The sequence below is a fragment of the Callionymus lyra genome, chromosome 7 (genome assembly GCF_982586985.1).
Source record: "Callionymus lyra chromosome 7, fCalLyr1.hap1.1, whole genome shotgun sequence".
In the NCBI taxonomy this organism is placed as follows: domain Eukaryota; kingdom Metazoa; phylum Chordata; class Actinopteri; order Syngnathiformes; family Callionymidae; genus Callionymus; species Callionymus lyra.
The window spans coordinates 12,433,898-12,461,101 of NC_141824.1; the positions used below are offsets into that span (position 1 = coordinate 12,433,898).

The following is a 27,204-nucleotide window of genomic DNA, read 5'->3' on the forward strand; positions in this document are numbered from 1 at the left end:
ATGATGGCTTTTTAAATCCAAAGTCTGATTTAAATGGTGTAAAAATTGATTATAAGTGAATTCCAATGTCGCTGATGCTATATTCTCCAGCGGATGAACATCAGTTGTCTGGCCTCCGCGGAGGGATCTAAGGGTATAAATAGCCTGCCGCTGCTGTCTGTCTCAGTATTGTGTAAGTAAACACAGCGACTCTCAGTGCTAGTGATGCGTTTAAGGTCTGCTCGCCAAGAGACGCCATTAATATAAATATATTTATATGTATATATATACATATATACATGTGATAATCTACAGTATCTTCGCGATATGATCGAGCAGCAGGGCGACTGCTCTGTGTCATACCTTTTTCTTTGACAACGAAGGATTCATTTTTGGGATTTAATTTATATTGACTGGACAAGCCTCGGGAGGAAAAGCCTGTTCGGGAAAACTGGTTGTACATTATATTTAATATAAACCCATGTATTTTCCGTGAAATGTTTTGAAATAGCATTTTTTTTTTCTTCCTCTAATATATTAATAATTGAGGGCAGCTAGCAGAGATGCGTTAGCTCTCGGATGTTGGTTAGCATCAGTTTGTTTTAGCATACATGGTTTTCTACTCGCTATTGTTCATAAATAGATAACATTTTTTTTATTATTGTATATGTTTGCATCGATGATGCTCGATGTAGCTGCGGGATTATGTCACTGCCAGGCTAACAGATAGCTTCTCTTCTGCTCGGTCATGTCCAGCAGGCTCGGCACCATGTAGACTGACCCGGGTCACACTGTATCTGTGGGGGTGATGCTAACATATTGAAGTGGTCCAGATAAACACAAGAAGATAAAAAAAAAGATCTATTATTTAAACCATTTACGAACCATCGCCTGGTAAACGCATCCTGTCATGAACGAGTCTTCAAAACAAAGAAACACGAGCAGAGACTGTCACTCAAGAGAGAGAGAAGAAACCAGTGGATGAAGACATCCTGGCTTGTTGCTGAAGAGGAAGAAAAAAAGAAAAGAAAACAGTTTTGTCATCTTCACATCATGGAGACTGTTGGAGATTTTGAATACAACAGGAAGGATCTGGTGGGACATGGAGCCTTCGCTGTTGTGTTCAAGGGACGCCACAGAAAGGTAAATAAAAGCATTATTCTATGAAAAACAACTTGTATCAGATTTAGTTATTGAGTCACATTGGAAGCATGTTTTGTTGAGCAAAAGACTAATTTTTAATGCATGATTGTGTGAATAATACTAACAAAGATTTATCATCTTTTTATGGAAACCAATAAGTCTATTGTTATTCATATCATCTGTAAATGAAACAGTGACCAGTTCAAAACAACTATAGAATCACCCAAATTATTTCTCCTTTCTTTACAATTAATAGTCAAGAATTCAGTGTTTTTATTTTTATGTTGCAATTAAACGTCCGGCAGTCATTATACAGGCAACGACTGAGGACGAGAGGATACAATCACACACAGCAGTTTTTAAAGCTGATGATGTTTGGACATTATTTGGTTTAAAAACAAATGGAAGCTTTTGTCTTAAGTATTTTGTTATTCATATCAACTTTAAATGACACATTGACCATTTAAAAACAACTATATAATCACCCAAATTATTTATCTTTTCTTTACAATTAATAGTAAATTACTCAGTTTTTTTTTTCATTTTTATGTTGCAATTAAACTTCCGGCAGTCATTACGTCCTTCGCAGTTAAAAATCCTGCGAGATATCGGCAACGACTGAGGATGAGAGGATACAATCACTGCAGCATCTTTTAAAGCTGATGTTTGGACATTATTTGGTTTAAAAACAAATGAAAGCTTTTGTCAAGAGTCATGTCTGTAAATTCTGCAATGCCAGAGTCATGTACTTGTGCAATATTACAATCTATACTTATTGCTTCATTGTCGCAAACATCGCGACATATCGTATTGTTTGCTTCTGTATCTTCATACATATCGTTTCGCCGGATTCCTGCACATGCTTTTGGACTGTTGGGGAAATAAATACACAAAGAGGGACTGAACAGGAACTGGAAATGTAGAAATAAGAGATTGTGTATTTATTTTAAATGCAACAAAAACGTATGTAGTAAATATTCATTAAAAGCTATTTGAATGGCTAAAAAACATCCTGTGATCCTTCTAATATTCTAAAGAAAATGCACATCTTAATGGAAGTAAAATATTCTAATACTGTCTTTGAATCTGTGCGTAATCTATCATCAACACAATTGTTCATCTGTTCACGGCAAAGGTTGTCAGTCGTCCTTGTCGTCTCTCTCACATGGATTCAAGCGTTCATGGATAGAGAGTCAGACGGCAGTCGATGACTTTCACTGCTCCGTCGAACAGGAGAAATGGGTTGCAGTGTTTTTGATCCAACACTTTGAGGACAGTGTCCTTATTTAGCAGTTGTTGACGCCGGCTATTTACTCTATATCCAGTGGATGACTGATGATATTTACTTATTGGAATTAAAGCTCATATTTGGGCTTGTGTTCTTCACCGTGTTACTGGACAGAGGGGATTACATCACGTTGTTGCTCTTGGTGAATAACAGATGGTCCTGGATTTCTCAATGAACGTCCCTTTAGAGATTCCTTTTTTCCTCTTCTAACTCTAGGGCGGCCTTTTGTCTTTCCATATGTCCCATAATATCATGGATAGTTTTGAATGTAAAACATAACTTCAGATTTATTCATCTCATTTCAGGCACAAATGGATCAAAAAGATGTATTATTATTATTATTAATAGAGTGAATACTGCATTGTGATTTTCTTTACATCCCTATGTATATCCATGAAGTCAGGCCCGTAATATACAGTATCTTGAGATGATGCTATTAAGATTGATGTTAAGATCCAATTAAGACGGGTTTGAACTGACCTGCTTGCAACACATCTGACGCACTCCGTCGGCGTCACTGCATATATTTCACAATGCTACCACGTTGTCGTTATGTAAAAAATCTTGTTGCCGACCAGGTTAATGTACACACTTTTTATCAGCCTCGGTGCGTTACATTTTCGTGTGACATATCTATGGTAAATTTTGTGCACGTAGATCAAGGTTGTCGAACTTGACAAGGAGCTAATACTTGTTTTTGTCCAAACAAAACATTACATTTACCAAATATTGAACAAAGAGCATTCATTTCCCATCAACCTAGCTTTCATGTATACCACTATAAATGTAATACGACCAGAATAATTTGTCTGATCGAAGATTCCGAGGGTGTACGTTCACGAAAAACGTGTTGTTTTAATCCTTACTTGACAGCTGGGTTAATGTCAGTCTCTTACTGCAGACCAAGATGTGAGAAAAGTGTCACAATTTCCAATCTGTTTCGTGCAATGCTAGGCCATGACCTAATTTCATACCAGTGATCTCAATTATGGTTACAGTATTTCTATTGAGATGTTTTTTTTTTCCCCAAGTGATGCGACTGTGTGAATGTTATTTGTCAACGCGCTTGTATAACTGCCAGTCAAGAGCCGTTGAGAAGTCTTGAAGATTCTTGAAGCGTTCTTACAGCTTTATATCTTCCCCAAAATAACAGCAACGGTTGAAGGCAATACATACTTAATAGCCTTTATTCTGCTACAGATGACAGGAATTATGCTGCCGTTTACTTTGTTGATCTCCAAGAAGTTAATTCGGATTCTCTTTCATTCTGATTCAATTTTGGTGTTTAGTGTGTGACTAGGTTGTGTTTTCTTGTGCAGAGGAGTGGCACAAACATGGAAATTGAATTTGAAAGTTATCTTCCTCTGCTTTATTTAATCGTGTCATGTAAAGTGGAAGGGCAAGTATTGAGATGTAGTTACATAAAGGACACACAAATGAATCGAATAAAACTAGGACATTCAACTGAGCCATCAATGATACGTTTACTTGTTTACAATTTAAAACTTTCTGGTTCATTTATTTCTTTGAAGGCTAAATGCTAGTCACGCCATTGGGGTCAGTTTTGTCGTGTTACTTTTTTGAAGACACTGACACTGTAATGTTTAGCCTTTTGTTCATCAGACCGAGGGTCAGCAAGGTCTTTTCTTGTCAGCTGCTATGTCACACATGACTATCACCTAGAGAGAGTGAAGTCATTTGGCATTTATATATATATATATATATATATATATCTTTTATCTCTTTATCTTTTCATACAGAATGTTTATCGATTCACTAATGTGTCCTGGCGTCTTAATTCGGAATGTTGACATTTAAGTAAGGGTTTCTAAAGCCACCTTTTGACTTTAATTGTCGGTTATTCTTGGCATGTGTGTAGACTCTTCAAGCTCTTGTGAGCGCAGATTATTTTTATACACACTCATCGCATTAACCAGTCTGTCTCTCAGCGTGTATGCCTGCCAGCAAACTACTGTTTACTGCAAACATTGACAAGCATTACAATATTAAGAGTGGTTTAATAAGAACATGTTTTCGATTTTTATTAAATATATTTTGAGGGGAAAGAAGTACCAACAGAAAAAGGTTATATTTGTAAATGTATTGACATTATAGAGGTTTGCAGTCAGAAACCGATCAATTTTATCGTTTCATACTGACCTTTTCTGAGGGGACTACACATAAACAAACAAGCTAAATGTCTATTTTGCCGATTTGTCCTTCAACAGAAACTAAACAGACATTGTGAGCAAAAGGTCAAAACTGAAACATTTCTGTCTCTACTTTTGTCCATTCTAGAAGACCGACTGGGAGGTGGCGATCAAAAGTATCAACAAGAAGAACCTCTCCAAGTCCCAGATTCTTCTTGGCAAAGAAATCAAAATCCTAAAAGTAAGCAACACACCATCGGATTGTCATCGAGTCGACTGATCCACGTTTAACTGAATGAATCTTCTCTTTCTCAGGAGTTGCAGCACGAGAACATTGTGGGTCTTTACGATGTCCAGGTAAGGAAATGAATATTCTCTAAAGTAACTCGCGTCTGAATCTTAACCATTTCAAGTGAGAGTTTAGAAAATGCTCAAAGTAGTTATTATTTGAAAAATGGATTAATGTATTGATTATACTGCGTAATCTATTAAACAGTGTTGCGTAGAAGGTAGTTTCTTACTGGTGACATTTGGAAATAAACAATTTTGGCTTTGGTTTTCATTGAGATAAATACATGTAAATGACCTCAATTTCATTTTACATCCTGGGTTTTGATGAATTAAAATGTAATAATCAGTAGGAAATAAATGAAGCTGTTGAAACATGAATGACAAGCGAACAATAATTGTAAGAACATTTACTTAAATAAGCATTAGCTGCCACTTACAACTGCTCTCGTAGTCCTGTGTTAAATCCCAAATTATTTCAACCTCCTAATAGCCAACAAAATGGGACAAAAAGTAACAACACAGGCATCAAAAGAATGAACCACAGATGTCTTATCAAAAGGCACAGTTACACTTAAAATTCCAGTGTTTAAGCAAAAAAAAAGAAGCAGCTGCATTATGAAGATGGTGTCATTCTTAACATTACATTACAATAATTCACACTTTAACTAAGAGAGCCAAGTGTTACGTGACGGCTGCAGCACTGTTATAATACACAACAAGACACAATGCAGTGAAAGCATCTTGTTGTAACTGATAATGTGTCATGGTAAACACTCTCAAAGTCAAGAGTAAATAATTGATCTGTTGCTGCATTTGAGTCACGTTGATGTCATGATATAATGCCTTTTTTAAATATGAGTAAGTAAGTAATTTATATTTATAGAGCGTTTTTCCAGACCTCTTGCTATCAAACAATTGCTATCAATAATCCATTTGCTAACAATTGGATTATGCCCTGCAAAACAAACCGGATTAGGAGTGTGGTCTTATCACACAGGCTGGTTATCCAGCTTCGGTTCCTTTGTGGCCAAGATGGAAAATCTTCGGTACTACCGACACGTTTTGTCTTTTCGTGCAAAGTTTGTGATTAAAAACTGGAAAATGTTTGGATTTTTCAGAAGAAAGTGATGAAGGCAGTGAATACCAGGTTAATTTGTCTCTTGCAAATGTTCTTTTGCACTCGAAATTATTTGTCATTATTTCCATAAGGAAACCGCTTGGAGGGGAAACTTACCAATGCTCAAAAAATTAAATTGGTATTGGAAGGACCCAGTATCGAAGTTACGCCAACAGTATTGGCATTGAAAACAGTTTACCCTAATTAACACTATAGTAAGTCCAAGTCAGTCTGAGAGTATGTTGGTTATTAGAACTTGCTATTTACACCAGCAGGTCCTTATTGGAGGAATTGTGCAGGAATGCTACTTATAAACTGGTATAACTTCATTGAACCTCAGTCTCGGGTTCGAAAAGTGTACATAGTGTACTGAAGATTAAGTGGATGTTGCCCATCATTTAGTCAAATATATTTATTTGTTTTATTTTACTGTCGATTTGAAAGTTTTGTTAAGTAATTTTAAGTGTTAATCTGTGGTTAACATGATGGCAGTTCTACGAATCATTCCTGCCTAATTAAAGTTTTATTTTTGGCCCAATGTTTCCATCTTCTTGTTTTCCCGACCTTCCCTCCATCATCTCCTCTTTTTAAATTTCTGGCTTCAAGCCAAGTGCATCAGCTGTTCTTGTCATCCGCTCATCAGCTTTCACGTGCCGTCCTGACTTGAGTTTACACAACAACAACACAACTGATAGGCGCACGGCTTTGTGGTGACCGTGTAGATGCGCTTGTGAAAACAGAGGAACAGGTTTGTTCTGACGGCCGGTTTAACCCAAGGTCATGTTTGAGGCTAACCTGGTGCGTCGACTGTTTATTTAACTTCACAACACGAGGTCGGATCGCTCTGACGGATAAACTTTTCCCGTCATGTGCGACTCTGGCGGTCATAAAACTCCAGGATCGGTCTGTTTTGATATTGAAACGTTTTTCCAGATAAGGACGAACCTATAAAGTTAGATGAACTTTTATCAGCAGTGATGACGTCGATGTTATTGTTCACATCTAGTTACAGACTCGATGTACTGACCGGGATAAAAAGTACACAGAAGATGACATTTGATGACATGTTTTTATTGGGATTCATTTAGATAATGTGGTTAATCATAAGCTTTCTAACGTTAACCCATTTAAGCCAAGTTACATTACATTTGATGGGTTGTTTGGAATCAGCAACATGTTGACTATATTTGTGTGTAATTGTTGTTATTGAAGGAAAAATATTAAGTTGTATTGTGTGTTTATACACACTTTAATGCAAATCTTGGTATAGTGTGGCCATGACTCAGGACTATTGACATTAATCTGTAGGCGAATGTACTTGGTTTGTTAAATTTTAATGATGTTATTTAATAACTGTTAACTAAAATTAAACCTTTTTTAGTATTTTGTTTTTTTCTTTTTTGGGGAATTTCTTGTCACTTGAGCTAAATCAAACATCCATCCAAAACATTTATAAGGCGTTTCGAAGATGTTTTAATGGTGACTTTATGAACTATATTATAAGTCGTCATGTGTCATTGTGAATTAAATGCAATAATTGATTGAACACAATATCACATATTTAGAAAAAAGTTATTTCAATTCAAATATGTATAATATTTACATTTACATGCTGCGGCTCGATCGGACTCGCATTGCTATTGTTTTTCTCACCGGAATATACTGCGATAAATTTCCTATAAGGAATGAATGGGACGAGGTAAAAAAAGTCGCATATCTGCAATGTTTTCAAATATATGTTCGCTTAGAAAAACACCATTCAAACTTTAAAATGTAGATAAAAGCTTTTTAAAGTTCTTCTCGTCTTAGGGGCAAAGTGTACAGCCCACTCACGCGATTTCCCCCGTGGTCTAGTGTATTTAATTCTCCACGATTCGTAAAGATATCAAAAGCAATTTTTGATTGACACACTTTTAATTACCTTCTCTTATGTAACGAGCTCACATCAAAACAAAGGAGCTGCCTTGGGAAGAAAGTGGGCTCAGGAATAATTTGGCTCACTAAGTCCTCACAAAAGCTAATGTTGAACCAAGAACATTTTGTTCTAGCTTAACCCCCCCTTCCCTCCCTCGTACCCTCCCTCCTTCCCTCTCTGTGTCAACATGTCTGGTTCATACATGTGATCTGGCAGGTTGGTCACGCAGGGGTTAATGAATCCAGGCAGCGGGGAGAACACTCGTGAGAGGGCGGGGGAGACTTTTGCAAAAACTTTTCCTAGAAATCCAGCGGCTCAGGTCCGCCAAGCTGAACATTTCGTCACAGCGCTCTGCTTTTCAGAAACTTCTCTGGCACAGAGAAAAACATTCACATGTGCTGTCGATTATTTGACTTCGAAACTCCTGGACATGTTTACTGGTTCGACCACTTATGCAACACTTATCTGTGACTCAAGTTGCATCGAAACCAGAATCGAGGATAAACACACTAAACAACACGTTTTCTATGTGTTTAAAGATGATTTTAACGATTGATTTGTGAGTTTGTTTTTGTGCTTTTACACTGGAAAAGCTTGATAAATCAACGTCTTATTCACGTGGCTTCAAACACTCCAGGAACTCTTGATTTATTGTGTGATTTTTTTTTTTTTTCCCCCCTTTGTCCAAAGAAGAAAACAAGTTTAACCGCCGCAACGGTGCTTCGTGTCTGTTGCACACGTGAGAGTCGAGGCTGGTTCATGTGTTTCAGGATTGTAGAGGTTGTTTGAACTGTTGGTACACATGACTGGTTCATGGAGGAGGTTGACATGTACAGAACACGTATTGTTTTCCACCAAAAGCCGAGGCGTGTTTTTGCAGTGGAGCTTCTCGACGTACAGGAATGTACAGTGTGCCACTGTTACACTCTTATCTTATCATGGGCTAGCTCATCTTTCTCATAGTTTAGAGAGAAAAAAAAACTACATTTTCCATCGATCAGGGTAGTCTTTTGTTCTATTGTTGAACCTTTTTATATAACCTCTTGAGGTCTAAAGTTATAGTTTCCATATTTCTTAACGCCTTTGACAGTGATAGAAGGCCGTAACTGACTCGTGTAAGAATTATTTTTTATCAATGTGGCTTGAAAAATATAGTACTGCAGGTGAAATACTATCAAGATAAAAAGCATTGGAATCCTCTTGTTTTTGTTTAGTTTTTAACCAAATGTATTGATATATAATCAGTGTTAGTAAAAAGTGATTTCTACTTGTTATGCACAAATTTCAAATATGTTGCCCAGCATGTTTTGTTGCGAGATGAAGATCAGCAGTTGCTGGCGAATGGTCAGCATACCCGCGATACACATTGTTCCCTTTGCAAAAAAGTAAACATCCTGTTCTCCGTACCCAAAGTTCAGCCTCGGCGTGACGTAACCGCGGCGTTGCACGTCGCTCAGAAATGTGTGTTTGTGCCGCAACACACTGGGACTTTGCCCCAGAGTTTACTCTACACGCTTGTGAACCTATGGCCCCTCTGACGTTCGGTAATCCACCAGTCGCCATGTTCTAGCATCATTTGTGGCGTTGGAGAGTTTCCATAACTCTGTTGTTGTTATCAAATATGATTCTAAGTTTACTATCTGAGGGCGCTCGTTGTCTACAGTGTGCCTATATGATCCTCGCAGGCTTACAATAACAAGCATGCTTGTGAAATGACCTCACAATGAGGCAGCAGGCTAGACTAAGACAACAAGGGTGGGAGAGCACGATTGGTTTAAATATAATCTTGATTCGTCAGCATGTAATGCAGGGGCCTTCACACCAGTAGAAAGACTTGATAAGAAAAAGAGAGCCTTCATTTAATGGAAGAGAAAGTATAGAATAAATATCATGTTGTCATTATCATAACAAAAGTTATATTATTACATAATAATATAACTTTTGTCATATGATATTTACTAGATTTTCTTCACAGTGTTTTGAGGGACATGAAAAACTCACCAAATTAAAGAAAATCGAAATGTATTGTTTTTATGTATAATTTTCTTTAAATGTTGATGCGTTTATGGCTCGCAAACAATTGGCAGATAGAAAACATATTGTTGAGCCTGTGAAAGAGTTTTTACAACTCTTTATCTCTTGCTTTGAATTGCGTTGTGTGCCCTATATCTGTTATCTTTGTGTAACATTATTGTTTTGTTTTTTTTCTTCTGATATTTTCTGCCGCATCACCCCGAACAGACAGATTAAACTAAAAATATCTTCTGTTCTTCAATTTGCAATTCTGCTCCATGGCAGATGCTGATTCTGCTCTTTGTGTTTGTTTTTTTCTCCAGGAAACACCCAACTCTGTTTTCCTGGTCATGGAGGTAAGTGTTGGTTACAGTATATTTCCGTAAGAAGCACACGTGAAAATAGCAATTAAATTCCTACTCCTTTATTCACGTACAATGTTTTGTTCCTACAGTAGATGAAAAAATTCTCATCACCAATCATTTGTTACTTTCTTTAAAACATAATTCAATATCGCAGTCTCATTTTTCTATCATTATTTGTCTAAGAATACACATCATACTGTAGTTTTTGTAAATGCTCTTGTTTTTAACTTGCTTCCTACATTCTTTCCTTAATGATTATATATATTGTTAAGACCATTTGTTTGTCAACTATGGCCATTTATTGAAGCTATTTTTCTTATGTAGGAATTTAGCGTCCACTCTCTAAATGAGCCATTAATATGTTGTTTTTTTCATTTGCCTCCCGAAAACCTAGTATTGCAACGGAGGGGATCTGGCTGACTATCTGCAAGGTGAGCATTTTACTCGTGTGTATCCTGCTAGCAAAATGTTTTACTGATCAAAATGAGTGTAAAGGCTATATCCCAAATCCTTAGTGACTCATTTATTTATTTATTTTCTTCTCATTATGTTGCTGTAACATTGCTGTAAAGGAAAGGCCCAATAATCCTAGATTAATGTCGACAAGGCTGTAAATAATATCAATTTCCAATCTCTAATCAAAACAGAGAGGAATCCTCTTACAGTCTCCACTGGATTAGTTTTTCTTCCAGCCCAGCGAAAAGCAAATTCCCTTTAGAGTTGCACAGCTCCGTAGTAATTTCTAGTTTTTATGGATAGAATCTGGCTGTTTAAAAGTCTTCTCTAGTTTGATTTATGCAGGTGTTATTGAGACAAAGCAGTTCGTGCTGTGAAATGTCTTCTGTAGGAATGTGTGGAGGCAGAACTCTATCAATTTGATAGGTATCATGTTAAAGGGGCAACTACTGTATATACTATATTAATTATATATCTAATATATTGTGATACTGTAGCATTTATTTGTTGTATTGTCGAGTACTTGACTCTGGTGTTACAGAGCACATGACTCTTGACGAAGTCGTAACTGATTGGACACATTTTGGTTTCAAAATAAATGAAAACAGCTTTAAAAGCTGCTGGAGTCGATTGTATCCTCTCGTCCTCAGTCATCGCCAGGATCTCGACGAATTTCATTATTCCTGTAGTTACGTAGGCCAGAGCCAATAGATGTTAATTTTGGCAACACAAACATTTCTTTCACACACACTATAAGCCATAAAATGGTCGAGCTCTACCCTCATAAGTGCAAACCAGTTAACAGCATAATGTCGTATGATTTTTAACCTATTGCATCACCAAAGTAACAAAATCCTGTTCATGTCCTTCTCTAGCCAAAGGGACCCTGAGAGAAGAGACGCTGAGGGTCTTTCTTCAGCAGATAGCGGCGGCCATGCGCATCCTCCACAACAAGGGGATCATCCACCGAGACCTGAAGCCTCAGAACATCCTGCTGTCCTACGCTGGTCGTAAAAAATCCAACACCAGCGGAATCCGCATTAAAATCGGTAACTATTCAAATAAACTTACCGGTTGTTTTTAAATAACTTTAACAAGACTACAAGAGCGGAGCCTTGAGGCACACCAGACGAGACCGGATTCCTGAGGAGCAACTTTCCTAATGAACACTTTACTTTCAGACAAACTCGTATGAAGCCGCTCTTTCAGAATGGATTTGTCCTCGGGGTTCAATAGCCAACATTTTTTTGTTGTCCTGCTACAAGAGTAGAAAATATTACATTGAAATAAATATATACTCAACTTTTCCATGGAAAAATGTCACATTGTTTGGACAATTATTAATAAGAATAATAAGAATACATTTTTGTAAAAGTGCCATTCTAGCTCTCAAGGATATTTAATACTATAAAAATATATAAAATGGCTTAGTCAAATGCTGTAGCATAAAATTAACACGATAAAAATGGCTATTTAGAGTAAAAATAAAGAGATTACAATGTGTAAGTTTAAAGCGAGGGAAAAATAAATCACAAAAATGCATTTTAATGTCTATAAAACAAATTATATAATAAATAATAATTGTATTGCCAAAGCAATCTCATTCGAATCTTGATTATAATTTCAATTTCTATTATTTTTCCAGTGCATTTTATATTATATCTATATATGGTTGTTTTTGCTGACATCGCTGACATATATTTTAATAAGGTTTTCTTGTGTTTAAACAATTTAAATCCAAATCAATGTTTAATAACAAGTGTTTTGTTTAATCTCTTTAAGCTGACTTTGGCTTTGCACGCTACCTTCAGAGCAACATGATGGCCGCCACGCTCTGTGGGTCCCCCATGTACATGGTCAGTAATGTTTTGCCTTCATGTCGAAACTAACACGTTCTCCCTCTTTTTGTTGAGTTTACAATTTTTTTCCCAGCCTTCGTTAATCGCTTGACCTCTGCTCTCAGGCCCCCGAGGTCATCATGTCGCAGAACTATGATGCCAAGGCTGACCTGTGGAGTATAGGGACGGTGATCTATCAGTGTCTGGTCGGGAAGCCGCCGTTTCAGGTCAGGAGCGGAACAGACTAGTCGCAAGTTTATCTGAAGAGTGAAGCTGACATTTATCTTTTTATCTTTCAGGCCAATAGTCCACAAGACTTGAGGATGTTTTATGAGAAGAATAAGAATCTTCAACCCATGTAAGTTCAAGGTTCAAGATGATGTCCGTTTCCATGGTAACACCCTTTGCACGGTATTGATTTTTTTTTTTTTTTTTTTTTTCACATGATCTCATTGCTAGCATCCCGAGGGAAACATCTCCAGCACTTAGCGAGCTCTTGCAGGGGCTTCTGCAGAGGAACCAGAAAGACCGGATGGACTTCGGTAAGAAGTGTCTTCGACTCCGTCGACAAATCGCCAGATCGCTCTGTTGGTGATATCAAGTTCCTAATTACTCGTTCTCCTCACTTGCAGACACGTTTTTCAGCCATCCTTTCCTGGAGTCACCGACGGCCATAAAGAAATGTCAGTCATGTTTGCTAAACACTGAACTCAGTAGTCAAGTATATCCAATAAACACATGTTTTTATATTCAACCCACAGCTTGTCCTGTGCCAGTTCCCAGCTCCTCCAATGCAGCAGCGATGGACAGTTCATGTGGCAGCTCTCCGTGCATCCGCTACAACTCCCCCCCTGTGAGTTCCTCTGAAGCTCCCACAATGCACCTGTTCATTTAACCGATTTAACGTTTAATTCTTGCGACGCAGTCTCTACCGGACATGCAGACTCTGGCCGAGGACGGACTCTCGTCCCCACCTCTCGGTCTGCCAAACTTCTTGCAGCTGTCCAAGGAGTCTGCGGGTAGCACGAGCAGCAAGAACTCCTCCTCGGACACTGAAGACTTTGTTCTGGTGCCTCACATCTCTGCCGACAGCTGTAAGAACCCCTCGTACGAGCGCGAACGCTCAAAGAAACGCTCTTAGTTCGGCATCGTAGAACACCTTGAGATGCTTTATTACTCTACATTGAATTAATTTACAATAATAATGTTTTTCCACTCACACAGTTGACCAGCCGATGGGTGTCACTCGCCGGCTGTCCAGTGAGTTCCTGATGTGTGGAGGGTGAGTCGATATTCCAGGAGATTTAAACATAAAAACTGAGCTTATTTTTCTACCAGTGAACGTGCTTTACGAAGGTTGTCGATATCTTTTACGGTCTTTGGTGACGGACTCAACCCTTGTGACCCTCACTGTTATCTTCCAAGTTCCAAGTTTACTCTTATATGATTGGTAGAACCTGTTTCTTTTGCTGTTTGTTCTTGAGGAATATGAGTGAACTATAGCGGTTTGGCCTGGAGGACTAGACTGTGGCTCATCATAACGAATCATTTTCTGTTCTCGGGCCAAATATTTTCAATTGATAACAACTCGTAGTTTCTCCGAGGGATACACTATTAATGCTGAATATTATAATTAAAATAATTATAAAAGGCATTTGTTTTGTCATGATTTAGTAGTAAATGGATTGTTTTACGATCTATAGAGAAACATAAGTTGTTGTGTCATTTATAAACAGGAAGCACTTTAGATAAAAGTATAAACTTGATGAAATATTAAATGGTGAAAGAATTGAAGGATATATAAATACAATTTTTCTAGGCTGTGTGGAAGAATAACCCATAATATAAGCTTCATTTAAATCCTCTGAAGGATGCATAGAGGGCTTTCAAGGGGTAAATTAAATAATACTTCAAAATAAAGAAGAAATGATCTGATTATAGAATGGATTTAACATGTCATAATACATCGTGAATCAGTTCGATTGTTTACTTCTCTTGTCAATCCCAAGCATCTCTGTTCCCGACAGCATCTGTCAGATTGTAAAATGATCTAATCCATTCACATAATTCAGAGCCTTGTGTGTCCTAAATTGATATTCAGAGAGAAACTGGAGTGTGAGGCTCGGAGACAGAACGTTTGCGCCTCCATCCCCCCCCCCCACACTCTCTCCCGGACTAGAAACCAGGTCATTGTGGAAGCGACAGACTTGCGGATTCACTGAGCTCTCTCTGCTCACTTTTAAACGGCAGCTGCTCTCTGACCCGTAAATTCCCTTTTCGACAACAATAGCTAACATCTATTAAGCCGCCGTCCAGAATCAACAAAGCTTTGAGCCGCACAGACGAGCGACTAAATCCTCTTTCCCCCCTTTCCTCTGAAACACATGATATTGGCTGATTCAGGATGTTTGTATGTTCTTGTCTCCGCCTCACGTGTCTCCCCCTCCCTGTTCTTACACGGCTGTTGCATAACACTGGTCTGGAACCAGTGCTGCGCAAACCGCCAGTTCCCCTCCCTCCCTCCTGCTGAAGCCTGCTTCTTTGACTCGGCATGTCTCTGTGTTCCTTTTTTTTTTTTTTTTAATGCCTTCTTTTATCATTGGACGTCCTGCAGCTGTAGCCACTCCCCCGAAAATAAAAGTTGCGTGTTATTGGTTCTCCTTCTCTATTTACATGGAGGCCACACCCCCCGCCCCTTGCGAACCGAGGGTTAAACACAAGTCCTACCATGTGCCCAAGTAAACAAAGAACTTTTGTACAAACGTTCTTCCAGGAATCTCTGCTCTTTCTTTTTTTTCACTCCCTGGTGTCGTTTTAGAATTTCAATGCCGAGCGAAAGCAGCTCGTAAGAAACAAAGGGACAGGAGCGGACCGGCTAATGCACCTTTTTTTTTCCCCATTCAGCCAGCCGCAGCCGACCCCGGGACACACTCCTATGGTGTCCCCCCGAGCCGAGACCACCCCCATCCCGGTTCCGACCCAGGTCCGCAACTACCAGAGGATCAAGCAGAACCTGTCCAGCAGCCCGACCACCACTCTCTACACTTCCCCCAGGTAATTTTTTGAATATTTGATCGTGGATGACTGCGGCGGCGTTGGGTGACACTTCCCTCTGACTCATGTTCTTACTGCGTGTCGCATAACAACACCGAGGCTGTAACGTTGCATCAGAACAGAGCTTGTCTGTTGCTGCTTATTTTAGTCTTTTCTGGTGTGAAGATGGATCTGATGGAACAGAGACCTGCTGTTCACAGGGAGATGTGTCCCTTTGTCCGAGCGTTTTTGTCTGAGCACAAGAAGTACCTCCACCCAATGGGATCGAGAATTATTCCCGATCGGACCTTTTTAGAAATGCTGATACAATTCGGTGTTGGTTTAAGAATGCGCTCGTCTTTCATTCACAAATGGAAACTTCAGTTTTTTGTCATCCTCTCTTGCCATTCGAGAGAAGATTTAAGTTCAGATAATTCTGAGCCAGCGACCCACCTAGAAGAAATCGGGTTATGCAGGTCGTGTCTGTTCAGTATTTGGACAACATATTTAGAATATTATTGACCTTTCTTAATATACAAAGATAGCTTTGAACTTCAGCTCGACTCAACAGTGTATTATTAGTGGGGCTGAAAATATTGACAAACTTGAATATCGTATTGATTTTCAACAGTCGACTCTTAATTAGCAATAAACCTGAAAATAATCACAGCGTTTGTCCTTTTCTGTGTTGCAATTAAACCTCCAGCCACTAGATGGTAGCAGCCACTACAAAGAAACGATGAAATCCCACAAGATCCCGGTAATGACTGAGGATAAGAGGATACTTTTGTCTCCATTAGCTTTATCGTTGTGTGATGACTAGGCTCTGAGAGTTTTTCTACACTTAAATTGTTTTAAAATATATATACAGTATATATCATTGTTCCTACAGTATCGTCAACCCTGTATCGTATCACTAGTTACTTTTCTATACCCACCCCTAATGAGGATTTTCTTTTTTGTCTTTAGTTGCAATATCTATAAATATCTTTTCATACTATGCATTTCTTTCTGATGTCGTCATTAAAACGGGAACTCTCTGTCCTTGTTTGTTGTTTTAGTTGGTTACACAACAGACATCTGTGATCAAACCTTTGGCGACTTCCCTCTGGTTTTTACAGCACACAGTTTAAAAAAACATTTTCAATTCTGTTGCGAAATCAATCTTTAACTCATAATGAGATGCTCCACCCAAGACGAGGAACACAAAACAATCTTACGTAAGTGATGAGTGGCGTCTGTGAACAGATGGAAAGAAGATGAATGTTATTCAATGTTTCCAAGAACTTGTTTGGTTCTAATTTTCTCTGCAGGTCTAAGGTTTCAACCGATTAATCAAATAGTTTTCATCAAGTTAAAAAAAAACTTTTTTTCCCTCTCAAGGTCTGGTACGGTGAGACGCTCCAACACTAGTCCGATGGGTTTCCCCAAAGCTGGCTCGGGGTCCCCGTCCCCCGCTGACTCCCCTCAGCCGGTCAGTCGCCGCCTCTCCACAGGAAGTTCCAGACCCTACTCTCCGTCGCCTCTGGGTAAGAAGTCTGGACATGTCGGGACGTGTTTCCGGACTATTGTTCGGATCATGACAATAACAGTGACTGACGGAGCTCTCAGAGATGACATGTTGTTTCTCGGGAACACATTGTAAAGTCTAAAAAATATAAGATATAAAAACAAAGATATTATTTTATTTGTATCACATTGAGGAAACAAGAGTTCTAACAGGATATTAGATTAAAACATAAATTGTCTATTAATAGAGAAATTATGATAACATATTAAAAATAATGCAATAAAAGGCGAGTAAGGCTGTATATTCTCACAAAGATCTACTTCCTGTGTTATGTTTTTTAAAATAAAAACATAAATTCAATTATTTCATTACTTTCATTTCATTACAGAGCCACTTTATCAACATCTTTATATTTAATTTAAAAGGCTACAAATTTTTATTTGTTCAGGCTTTTCCTTGATTTTCTGGAACTCCTGTTGTGTTCTCAGTTGTATCTTCATCTTTAAAGTATATACTTTATTGAATATTGTTTTGATTGTTTAAGCGCTTTGTGACCCTGGTCTCGAAAAGCGCTATACAAATAAAAATGACTTACTTACAAATTTTAAAAATGTGAATTTTTTTTAAATGAATTAATCTTGAAAATATTCATATTTTTAAAATGTATTATAAAAATAGAAAAAAGTTTGAATTTTGAATCTTAACCTTTAAATATACAAAATAATACATTAAATTATTTATTCTTTAAAGTTGAAACACTTAAAGAATTTCAATTTTTCAAATGTTACATTTAATAATTCAATGAATTCTGTGCCTTACTTTACAAACATTAATGTTTCCACCCTTAAGTCATCATTTGTGCTGGAGTTTGTGATTTTAATCCTAAACGTTCCCCGTCTCTCATCTGCAGTGGGAACCATCCCGGAGCAGCTCGGCCACTGCTGCTGCCACCTCCAGAGCCACGAGCCTCGCAGCCGCAGCTCGTCGGGAGGTCAGTTCATGGTCAAAACCTAAGCCGCTCCTCTAAATAGCCCGGTCAACACACACGCATGTGACTGTGTCAAGTAACACGCATAGATGACATTCTACTCCTGCAGGCCAGGTCACCGAGAGACGAGTGTAACACATTCTTAGGTAGAGGAAGTCGTGTCATATATATATACACGTAGTCTTGCATCATTATTAATTTATGTTAATAAAATATGTTTTTAAGTCCTTCCCCACTACTTCTGTACTGTGTTGCATTATTAATATACATTATATATAAGTAATAACCAACCAGCTTTTGAGGTTTCTTGTTTGTTTTCTTGAGGCTATTTTCAAAGAATCTGAATGGTTTATAAGTTTAAACAATTTGGCATTAAATGGAAAGTTCATCGAGTAAATCAGCTGTTGATACAGTCTGAGTTTATTTTTTAAAACGATATGTATTGATGTATCATGTCAGAAATACACATTATAAATTAATTGATACATTTTTGTCCACACAAGCAAATGTATAACAAAAACAATGTTTTTTAATGATGGTAATAATAACGGCAAACAAATAGTAAACCTAGAAAAACAAACGTACAATTTTTGTAATAATTATTTTTCGTCTCTTCATCTCTAAAAACCCTTTTATTTCCTTGTATCCTCCTCTAGGGTCTCCATCACCGTCCTCGCAAATCACGGGCGCTCGCCTCCAAAGTACCGGCACTTTGACGGAGGTCTACCAGACCAGGCAGAAGCTCCACAAGCAGCTCTCGGACCCGGTCCAGCCCTCGTCCTCCTGCGGTCACTCCCCTCAGCTGGGCCGCCCGGGCCACCTCAGCTCCTCTCCCACCAAACTGTTCAGCACCTCCCCCCGCACGTCCGACTGGCTGCAGAAGTCCCCGCTGCCCACCATCATCGGCTCGCCCACCAAGGTGGGTGACCCGGACACCCCGAGACTTCCTGACTCGTTATCTATAGATTTGACCCTATTTATTCTTCCATCCAGACGATATCTGCGCCGTTCAAGATCCCCAAAACGCAGGCGTCGTGTAACCTGATGGCGTTGGCTGACAGTCCGGTGCCCACCAGAACTCTGGCGGACGTTCGAGACGTCTGCGTTCATCACTGCGTCCCCTTTTACGGACGCCCCGCGGCCCCCGAGGCCAGCAGGACTTTTGGCAGGTGCGTGACAAACATTCAACCGTGGGAATAGCGATCAGATTTATTTTTAATCTAATGTATCCACCTTTATGTTTGATCATCAAAATCATGTTAAAATACAATTTATATTTAAAGGTGGATCATAATAGTAAACATTTTATGAGATATGAGGAAAACGGCTCTTTTGAACAAGGAGAAACCTCAAGCAGAACCAGACTTGGTGGGAACTGAGGAATACATTTTTTTTAAATAATGTGTATAAAATATGTAATTATGTGTACATAAAGAAAGAATATGACACCATTATGCGCATCATAAGCAAATATCCATACAAGTACATTTTATATGCACATACGTACTACATAATTATTACTGTAAATACAGTATATACTAGGGTTGTGAGAAAATATCGATACACCGATACGTTGAAATGTTTTTCTTCACAACACAATGACGATATTGAAATGCACTGTAACCATTATTATATTTTGCTTTTTTATGATTAATATTTCAATAAAGTGTGTATTAAGTAAAAAATATTTGATTTTATTTATTTTTTTGTTTTACAATTAATCTAAACATATTTATGACGTTTATTCATTTTGTGTTGCAATTAAACTTGCAGCCACTAGATGGTCAGTCATTGCGTCCTACGCAGCTAAAGGAAAAACAAGAGAGCTGGAAGATTAGACATTTCTCCTGGTACTATTTATTTCTTCGGTCCTTCATATGTATATATTGTCTTATATCCTGGCGTCTTGCCGCCCATCCTGCAGGTCGGTGAGCACGGGGCGTCTCTCTGAGCAGCAGGTCCGGATGCCTCTGGTCTGTCAAGTTCATCAAGGCAGCACCGACAGCCTGAACACGGAGCGACCCATGGACACGGCTCCTGCCGGTTCTGCCAGCCCTCGCACCGTCCTCTTCACCGTGGGCTCACCCCCCAGCAGCAGCACCCCTCCCACCTGCAGCCACCTCGGAACCCGCCCGCGGACCACCTCAGGTAAGGACCGCCTTCTTCACATTTTTGTCTTAAGAATCCCGCCTCACTGGTTTGTCGTCCGTTAGTGGGTTCCAACAGCTCGGCCGGCTCCCTGTGCTCCACCAGCGGGCGCGTCTACGTGGGTTCTCCCCCCGGCATGAACATGGGCTCGTCTCCCCCAGGAGGGTTCGGGGGATGCCAGCTGTATCCCGGCGTGGAGGGAGCGTCCAACAGCCCCCGTTACGTCCCATACGGAACCTCTCCCCCCAGCTTAGAGGGGTTCATCACGTTTGAAGCCCCTGAACTGCCCGAGGAGACCCTCATGGAGGTACAGAAGTATATCAGTGCATCGGAATATTGAGTTTAATGTTTATCAATGTTTACACTTTTAATTCTTGGATTGAAATGTTGTTTTTTTAAGTATTAAATTATTATTTTTGAATGATTAATCTCTGGATTAAAACGTATAGATTTATATTATTATTCAAATGATTAAAAGCTATGTTCCCAATCATTTTTTTTACTAAAATCCTTTTTAATTCAATATAAAAATGTTGTAATAAAAGTGACACCAGACATAACTACCGAGCTACTTGATTGTTTGCTTCTGCGTCGTCATGTGATCGTCTGCGCGTCACATGATTGGCTGGTAGTACAATTATAACAACATTTTACACATTGAATTCTTATACAGATTTTTCTTTTTGTATTATTATTATTATTATTATTATTATTATTGCTGCTATTATAAGGTAAGATAAGGTAAAACTTTATTGATCCCTCAGGAGGTCTCCTTCGGGAAATTGTTTTTTTCCAATAGCCAATACATACAGCAATTTTTTATAAAAAATAAATCAAAATAAAATAAGAACAAGAACATAAAGAGAAAGAACAAGATGACACAATCTCAGTCTAAAGATAAAGACAAAGAACATAGATCAAAGAAAAATCATAGTATATCAAACTGTTTGTTTTTTTGTTTTTACTATAAATTAGAGAATTCAAATACTATTTCATTATTTTGTATTCATTCATTTCAAGTCAACCATTCTATATTTTGATGGCACTTCCATATACGTAAATAAACGTAGTTTCTCTGACTCTCGTCGACAGCGCGAGCACACGGACACGCTCATGCACCTGCGCATGATGCTGTCCTTCACCGACTGCATCCTGGAAATGGCGGCCGTTCGAGCCGGAGGCGCCGAACTCGGGGCCTCGGCGGCGTCTCTGTACCCTCCGCAGGAGAGTGTGGTGGTGGACCAGATCAGCCAGCTCAGTAAAGAGTGGGGGTGAGAGTTGTTTATGTCATGAATTCAAACTAAATTAAGATGTTAAAACCAACAATAACTCGGTTCGGTGTGGTTGTTCTAAAAGTGGCTCTTTGCTGCCCCCTACAGGCAGGTGGAGCAGCTGGTGCTCTACATGAAGGCGGCTCAGCTGCTGGCGTCGTCGCTGCACCTGGCCAAGGCTCAGATCAAATCTGTCAAACTCAACCCGTCCTCGGCGGTGAAGCAAGGTGAGAACCAGCACATGTTCAGCTGCAATGTTCAGTGGGAGGGAGACGTTTGACTCGTGTTCCTGCTGCAGTGGTGAAGAACCTGAACGAGCGCTACAAGAACTGCATCTCTCTCTGCCGGCGTCTCACCGACAAGCTCAACCACTTCTTCTCCGACAAGCAGCGCTTCATGGACGAGATCAACAGCGTCACGGCGGAGAAGCTCATCTACAACCACGCCGTGGAAATGGTCAGTTTCAGCTTCTTGTTATCTAGACCTTGATCTCATTATCGTGCTCAAGATCTTCACTGTTGATGGTTGATGGATAAATATAGTAACCTGCATAAATGTTAAAATCACTGGATTCTTTTTTTTAAATATAAATTTTACAATATCGTCATTTGTATCAGTTTGTAATCACTAGATCGTACGCAATCTTTTTTTTCTATACCTCATACATTTAGAGCAAACAATTTTCAACTAAAATCAAACAATTTTCAACTCTAATCAAACAATTTTCAACTAAAATCAAACAATTTTCAACTATAATCAAACAATTTTCAACTAAAATCAAACAATTTTCAACTATAATCAAACTAATTTTAAACTATAATCAAACTAATTTCAACTGAAATCAAACAATTTTCAACTAAAATCAAACAATTTTCAACTATAATCAAACAATTTTCAACTATAATCAAACAATTTTCAACTATAATCAAACAATTTTCAACTATAATCAAACAATTTTCAACTATAATCAAACTAATTTAAACTATAATCAAACTAATTTCAACTGAAATCAAACAATTTTCAACTAAAATCAAACAATTTTCAACTATAATCAAACAATTTTCAACTAAAATCAAACAATTTTCAACTATAATCAAACAATTTTCAACTAAAATCAAACAGTTTTCAACTATAATCAAACTAATTTTAAACTATAATCAAACTAATTTCAACTGAAATCAAACAATTTTCAACTAAAATCAAACAATTTTCAACTATAATCAAACAATTTTCAACTATAATCAAACAATTTTCAACTATAATCAAACAATTTTCAACTATAATCAAACTAATTTAAACTATAATCAAACTAATTTCAACTGAAATCAAACAATTTTCAACTAAAATCAAACAATTTTCAACTGTAATTAAACAGTTTTGAGATGAAACGATGTATCTTAACATTTGTATCTTACAGATATTGTAAAATAAAAAACTGTTAACATAATGATTGTTAAAGTCAATATTAACGCGTTATTTGAAAAATGACTCTTCATTTCTTTGCCATGACGATGGATTTATATGCGTTAGTTGTAACTTAAGATTATTTTAAAAGACTGTTAAATGTTCTGTTTTGTAATAATTATTATAATTATATTATTGTTTATTTTGTGTTTATTTGTGACTAACCTTCTATGCAACTTAATTAATTTTAATTTTAACGTTGATGAGTCGACTATAACACGAAACATCTTAAAAAACCTTGAATCTGTTCCCGTGCTCAGGTTCAGTCTGCGGCGCTGGACGAGATGTTCAAGCAGACGGAGGACATCGCGTATCGCTACAGCAAAGCCGCCATGTTGCTGGACGGCCTTTCTAAGATCCTGCAAGATCCTGCTGACGTGGAGAACGTGGTCAAGTGTAAGTCACCAGTCTGATTCTAACGATATTTAATTCTAACGTCATGTTTCTCCCACAGACAAGGCCAGCGTGGATCGAAGGATCTCCACCCTCTGCTACTGCACCGTCACGCTGTACGAGTAGACCTTCATGAATACTTCATATCCATCCACTTTTACTCATCCCTGATCCACGAGGAGACCCGGGTCGAGGCGTATCTGGTTATACGTCCTCGACCCGGTCCAGGCTCCGCCCGCGTCTCCTTCAGTTCCTGTAGCAGTCGAAGCACTTTTTATTTTCTATGATTTGTCGCGTCATGAACTCGTGTGAGAAGCACGTGACGCGCCGCTCGCAACCAAAGATGTCAAAAGGATACGAAACCTGTGAAGTTTTCTCTCTTTCTTATCACTGGAACCGTGAGAAGAATCCAACTCCGACAGACTTTGAATCCGTTTTTTCTTTTTTCAACCTTCGCAAGGTTTTTATCGTCATCAGTGTTTAGTCTTTATTTATTGGTTCTGAAGACAAAAAAAAAGCTCGGAGGACGACGAGAACTTTGACGAAATCCCGTCGTCACCGGAACGGTTTTCGAACTCCTGTTACATAGAAACCACAGAGAGCGGAGGACGAAACCCTCGCTGTCGGATCAAAGCACTTTACCTGTTGTCCACGGAGGACCAGGACACCCGGGTCGGTGTCGGACGTCCTGAAGACTCGAGATCGGCGGGATTCGAACCAGACGAACGAGCCGACGACTCAATCAGCAACACTCCTGTGTGTGGAAGCATGTCCGTGTCGGCGCTTTATTGAAGGTCGAACTTATCGTTTTAGATGTTGAAACTTAAACTAGTTATTTTATTGAAATGTTTTTTTTTTTATTTAATTGAATTCTATCGTTTGAATTTTGTATTTTTTATATATAATTACATTTTACAAAATTATGTTTTTTTTACACACAGTTTGATATTCGTATAATTAAAAATACATTTGTTTTAGTAATAATTTAATTATAATTTTTTAATTCTTGTCCTTTTAAATTTAATATGAAAAAATGTAATATATTTTCTACAAACATTTTTTATATTTAATTAAAAATGCTACAAATTAAAAAATGTAGAATTTTTTTTTTTTTTTAACTACTGAAAAAAATAATGTTAGATTTAAAAAAAACAATAATAATTAATTTTGAAAATCTTGCAATTTTAAATTTAACAAATTAAACCTTTGGATTTGCCAATTAATTATTTAAATTGTTTAATAAAATAAATGAAATGCTTAAAATGGAAAACATTTCAATAAAATCAAACCGTAGTTTCAACATTTTAAATGATAAACTCAACCATTCAATAAACCGACGGCACTGATTCGCCTCCATACACTGATTTTACTCCGTTTATCTTTTACTTGATTTCAGTATAAAAATGTTCACAACCAAACTTCATATGAAAATATGTTTTTGCTATTTTTATTTATATTTGTAACCGTTGTTTTTTTTTGTCTTGTAAAAGTAAAAATGTAAACATTTGATTTCCGTTGATGCAGTCGTTTCACATGTTTTTAATAACATTTTTTTAATTTTTTAATCATTATCGTCCTGCACTAACACAACGACCTGTCAATCACACTCTGTCGGGGAACATCTCAGGGGGTCACGTGACCTCGGGAGCCGCAGAGTCGTGGACTTTTAATTTGTCGAACACAAGTTACCTTAACTTCATCCATGCGTCACTATTTCTCAGTATGTGTAGCCTTTTTTTCTTTAAAAAAAACAAACAAACAAACAAAACTTGAGGTTTGAAACGTGTACATATATATATATATATAAGCAGTACATTATATATTATATTTGTATGTGCGGCGCATGTTTATTTAGAGGGTGTGTGTGTGTGTGCGAGTGCGATTTTTACGTTGTCGGGTCGAAGCCCTTCCTGCCTGTCAGTCAAAGAGCACAAATCTTTTAATGTACATATTTAACTTTGATACCTTTTACTGTCTGCCAAGGGTTTGCTGTAAGTAATGCCGGCGCCGCAGGGATGTGCCACAAAATATAAATAAAAAAAATTCAAATGTAAAAACAAAAAAAAAAGGCAGCTCCGACATTTCCAGAGAACTCTTTCTACGGTGACGACTCACACCGGACCACACACATTTGTTCCTGCTGGTCTTCAGGGAGTCTCTCTGAAATGTTCCGGGGGGTAAAAAAAAAAACTTCGTTCAAGACTCTCAGTGATGTTTATGTCCTGCATGTTCGACGAGTAATAATAGCAAAGTGACTCTTGATGAATAATCCGCCGACTCCACAGTTTTTGTCTGAGGAGCGACGACGTCTTTCCTCGGTCACAACAACAACAACAACAACAACAACAAAAAACAAGTCCCTGCTCTCTGGAATGTTTTGGATATAAAAAAAAAAACTGCAAATAATCCTGTAGGAAGTGTAGAATCTTGAATGTATGCATCATGTATATCCTCCAGGTTTTTCCTGCTCGTGTTTTTGGAAGAATCGTCCTGAAAAAAAATGAAAAAAAAATGCACCATTTTCTTTTTCCTTTTTTTTTTATTTTTTTCAAAGAAATGTGGGTGTCATCGTTCTTTATGGAACTCAACTCAGTCTTTGTTATTAAAGAGATAAACCAAATTAAACGTGTGTCTGTTTTATTTATAGTCCGAGTCGTTGACTTTTAACTTGTTTTTTCAAATACTTTTTTAATGTACTAATGTGGTGAATAGAAAATATTTTATATTATGACGCAGATTATTTGATTATTTTCTCCAGTTCATTGCCATAATAACTCTCACTTGATTTTTAAATATGTATAGATTGTTTTTACTACTTAAATCCTTATTTGTATGCAACAGTCCTTTTTTTACTTTGATGATCTATTGAACTTTAAATTAAATGTTTTTTTACACTGAATATTTTTTATTATTTTGTCAATAATACCTGTAACACGCTCATATTTAAATACATTTTTTAAGACTGAATCATGTTATTATATTGTCAATAATACCTGTAGCACATTTATTATTTAAATAAATGTTTTTTTATACTGAATATTTTTTATTATTTTGTCAATAATACCTGCAAAACGCTTATTATTTAAATAAATGTTTTTTTTTTATACTGAATATTTTTTTTATGATGTCAATAATACCTGTGACACGCTTATTATTTAAATCTTTTTTTTTTGCTGAATATTTTTATTATTTTGTCAATAATACTTGTAACACATTTATTTTTTAAATAAAAATTCTTTTTTGACTGAATATTTTTTATTATTTTGTCAATAATACCGGTAACACGCTCATATTTAAATACATTTTTTAAGACTGAATCATGTTATTATATTGTCAATAATACCTGTAGCACATTTATTATTTAAATATATGTTTTTTTATACTGAATATTTTTTATTATTTTGTCAATAATACCTGCAAAACGCTTATTATTTAAATAAATGTTTTTTTTTTATACTGAATATTTTTTTTATGATGTCAATAATACCAGTGACACGCTTATTATTTAAATCTTTTTTTTTTGCTGAATATTTTTATTATTTTGTCAATAATACTTGTAACACATTTATTATTTAAATAAAACAAATTTTTTGACTGAATTTTTTTTAATTTTGTCAATAATACCGGTAACAAGTTTATTATTTAATTATTTTTTTTAACTGAATATTAATTATTAAGTTAAATATTTATTATTTTGTCAATACGCTTATTATTATAGTTTTAAAAAAAACAACAACATATAAATCTAGATAATTTATAATTATACAGTATATTTAAAACAACCTTTTTAGTTATATAATGCAAAAACTTTGTTTATTTTATTTTTTTAATTACGACTTTAT

The 27,204-nt window shown here is 37.2% G+C and overlaps 1 protein-coding gene across 1 annotated transcript; it reads left to right on the forward strand.

Annotated features, from left to right (window-relative positions):
* The first annotated feature begins 183 nt into the window (after nt 1–183).
* ulk2 (unc-51 like autophagy activating kinase 2) lies at nt 184–25,987 on the forward strand. The gene is made up of 26 exons (XM_087795180.1): nt 184–1,122; nt 4,709–4,801; nt 4,876–4,917; nt 10,220–10,252; nt 10,656–10,692; nt 11,593–11,766; nt 12,500–12,573; nt 12,681–12,782; nt 12,855–12,913; nt 13,015–13,097; nt 13,188–13,238; nt 13,317–13,408; nt 13,481–13,649; nt 13,780–13,837; nt 15,460–15,609; nt 16,972–17,117; nt 18,009–18,089; nt 18,743–19,005; nt 19,080–19,255; nt 20,011–20,234; nt 20,300–20,541; nt 21,327–21,505; nt 21,614–21,732; nt 21,804–21,961; nt 23,230–23,365; nt 23,424–25,987. The coding sequence occupies exons 1-26, from the start codon at nt 961–963 to the stop codon at nt 23,486–23,488; spliced, it is 3,168 nt and encodes a 1,055-aa protein (XP_087651306.1). The 5' UTR covers nt 184–960; the 3' UTR covers nt 23,489–25,987.
* The last annotated feature ends 1,217 nt before the right edge of the window (nt 25,988–27,204 follow it).